Source organism: Phalaenopsis equestris, unplaced genomic scaffold (assembly GCF_001263595.1).
Source record: "Phalaenopsis equestris unplaced genomic scaffold, ASM126359v1 Scaffold000511, whole genome shotgun sequence".
NCBI classification, from domain to species: Eukaryota; Viridiplantae; Streptophyta; class Magnoliopsida; order Asparagales; family Orchidaceae; genus Phalaenopsis; species Phalaenopsis equestris.
Genome location: NW_018164951.1, coordinates 2,526,589 through 2,529,458, shown reverse-complemented (window position 1 = coordinate 2,529,458; position 2,870 = coordinate 2,526,589). Strand labels below are relative to the sequence as shown.

General features: G+C 40.9%; 1 protein-coding gene across 2 annotated transcripts in view; it reads left to right on the top strand.

Annotated features, from left to right (window-relative positions):
• Window positions 1-325: 325 nt before the first annotated feature.
• LOC110028313 (serine/threonine-protein kinase STY46-like) overlaps window positions 326-2,870 on the top strand; it is an 8,964-nt gene continuing 6,419 nt past the window's right edge. For both annotated transcript variants that reach the window (XR_002294417.1, XM_020730104.1), the window contains exon 1: window positions 326-1,966. Coding sequence is in view for 1 of the 2 variants with exons in the window: in XM_020730104.1 (XP_020585763.1) it covers window positions 659-1,966 (1,308 nt within the window). In the remaining variant the exon portion in view is untranslated. The remainder of the gene's footprint in view (window positions 1,967-2,870) is intronic.

Below are 2,870 nucleotides of genomic sequence, written 5' to 3'. Positions count from 1 at the left end.
TTTTTCGGTGTATTTTGTTGGGTCACTTCGGATGAATGCTAACTAGTTCTTAAGTTCCTAAATCACTTTTCAACAATACCAACTTTATCAACTCATTTTTTTCTTGGTCTGTCAAATTGCCTCGAGATTCATGTTAATATCTTTTTTAGGCGCATAATGTTTACAAATTGACCACCCAAACGATTTTTTTAACTATCAAATTGATATATTCCATCAAATATTCGAGAATTTGAAAAAAAAATGAAAAAAAAAAACATAAATTATGCATTTAATTTCTCAAAGTTGTTGATTTTCATACATCATTTATCATCACCATGATCTTCCCAAATATAGTATTCTGTCCACGGTCTCCTCATTTTATTTAATTGAATTGGATATAACTTTTTTATGGAGTGCGTGACAAATGATTGTCAACTCTTACACCTCATCTCTCGCAAAATACAAAGAAAAAAATAAAATAAAATAAAAACTCTGACACCTCACCCTCATAACAAACAAAATCTCAAGCTAAAAAATAATAATAATTTCTCACTTTTTCCCTTAATTTATTTTTTTTTTTGCTTCTAATCTGAACTATAAATCGAAGACGCCCCCACTCTCCCAGTGACGTCGTCCTCATCAACATCTCTCCCCCCAATCCATTCCTCGCACCACCGAGATGGCGGCTGCGCTCGAATGCTGCTCCGATCGGCGGAGCACGAACGAAGAAATGCTCAATCTACTCCTAATGAAAGCCCCGCCTTATGCCGGCGCATTCCGGCGACAGTTGCCGGAGAAGAAATGGCATCGCCTGAGCCGTAAAGCGGCCGCAGCGATTGCCGCCCTACAAAAATCTCTCAACCGCCGCTTCACTCCCCCTTCCCTGTCTCAACTCTTGCCCGGAATCCATATCCCTGAGAAACTTCTCCCCGACATTCGCCGCCATTTCGATTCTCTTCCCAATAGCTACTCTCAAGCTGGATTCGACATCAAGGAGGTTTGCCTTCATCTTCGATTAGTCGAGCTGGCCGCAATCGATGGTCAGCCCGTCTTTCAGATCGAACGAATCTCTGGTAGGGCTTCCGATTTCAAGATTATTTTTGCCTGCAAATCGGCCTTCTCGTGGCCGACGATGTCGGGTGCCATCGGAGGGGCGGTGCTCTGCTACAAGAAGATTCAGATCTTTGAGAAAAAGGGGATTACCCTCGGAATCGTTACCGTCCTCGTCGATGCTCGTGGAGAGAAGAACTTCAAGTCCCGTATCGAAGCGGCGCTTCGTTCCGCCGCTAAGAACCAGCTGAATGAGAGCTTCAAGCTTCATTTCAGCATTTGCGGATGCCGCGAAGAAGGCCTGGTGATCAATGAGGGCAATTCTTCCTTTCCCCCTTCATCGAAAATCAATACCAACCCCCCTCGCCAGATTCATCTCCCAAACCCACTTCCCGAGATCGTCTGCTCCGGTGGCGTGGATCTCGGCCGGTGGCTTCTCAGATCGGTAGATATCGAATTCGTCGAAAGGGCTGGAATCAATTCTTTTATTGGAACTTACAATGGGGAGAAGGTGTGGATTAAGAAGCTGAAACGGTGTGAAAGGGGAAGCACATATGCAATCGAGATCCAGCAGAACCTGATGCAGCTGATGAGCTGCGGGCATAAGAATCTGCTGCAGTTCTGCGGCGTTTGTTTCAACGCGAGCAATGGGCTCTGCGTCGTCACTCGGCTCATGGAAGGAGGATCCGTTCATGATCTGATGAAGAACAAGAAGGTTAGGGTTCGTTCCGTCATGAAGATTGCATTAGATGTGTCGGAGGGTCTGTTGTTCGTGAACAATCATGGAGTGGCTTACAAAGATCTCAACCGGCAGAGAATTCTGTTGGATCGAGAGGGTAATGCTTGTCTTGGCGACATGGGCATTGTTTCCACCTGCATGAATCCAGGGGAGGTCACAGAGTATGAGACTGCTGGATACCAGTGGCTAGCTCCAGAGGTGAGATTCAGACTTCTGTTTGATTCATGTATAGATATATTAATTTTTAAGAGTTGATTTTCTGAATTAATTTGGTTCTTCCAAATAACGGAAACAAACGCAAGGGTAGGGCTGTCAATTTGGCTTGTTGTTCTTGAACAGCTCGTGTTCGGCTCGTTCGGCGGAACACGAATAAATTTTTAAGCTCGAAATGTAAACGAGCCGAACAAGAATAATAGTTTGTTTGCTAGTGTTCGGCTCGAAATGACTCGAAAAAAAAAATTATATAACTTTTTTTATAACAATATATTACATATATTATTTATATAATAATATATTATATATATTTATGTCTAAGTTTAAATCATAACATCTCATGTGGCAAAGTGGTTAGTGTCTTTTTTTGTATATATTTGATCCAGGTTTGAATCTCACACTTTACATCTATTTTTCTCAATTTTAGTTTAACGAGTCAATTTCGAGCCGAACACGAAGCGAATAAGAATACGAATTAAAACAGTCGAACACGAGCACACTGTTCACGAGCCGATTTCGAATACGAGCTGATACACGAGCTATTTCGAACTAGCTGAACATGAGCCAAACCTGAGCTCGCTCTTGTTTACAGCCCTACGCAAGGGGACAAAAGTAACATAGCATTTGAAATTGTCATTAAGCTTTCTTGTATTTTAGGCGAAATTTTTTATCCTATTGAAAGGCATCTTCTTTTATTTAACAAGTGACAATGTAAAAATTATATATATAAATAATTAATTTTTAATATTTTCATGTAATAACTTGCTATTGTTTAATATTTCAATTTTATTCTCTCTCGGTTTCAACATTTTGAATTTGAGTTCAAGTCCGATCAAGTCTCTGACTTGTTGGGTTTTCTTGGGATCATATATATATATATATATATATA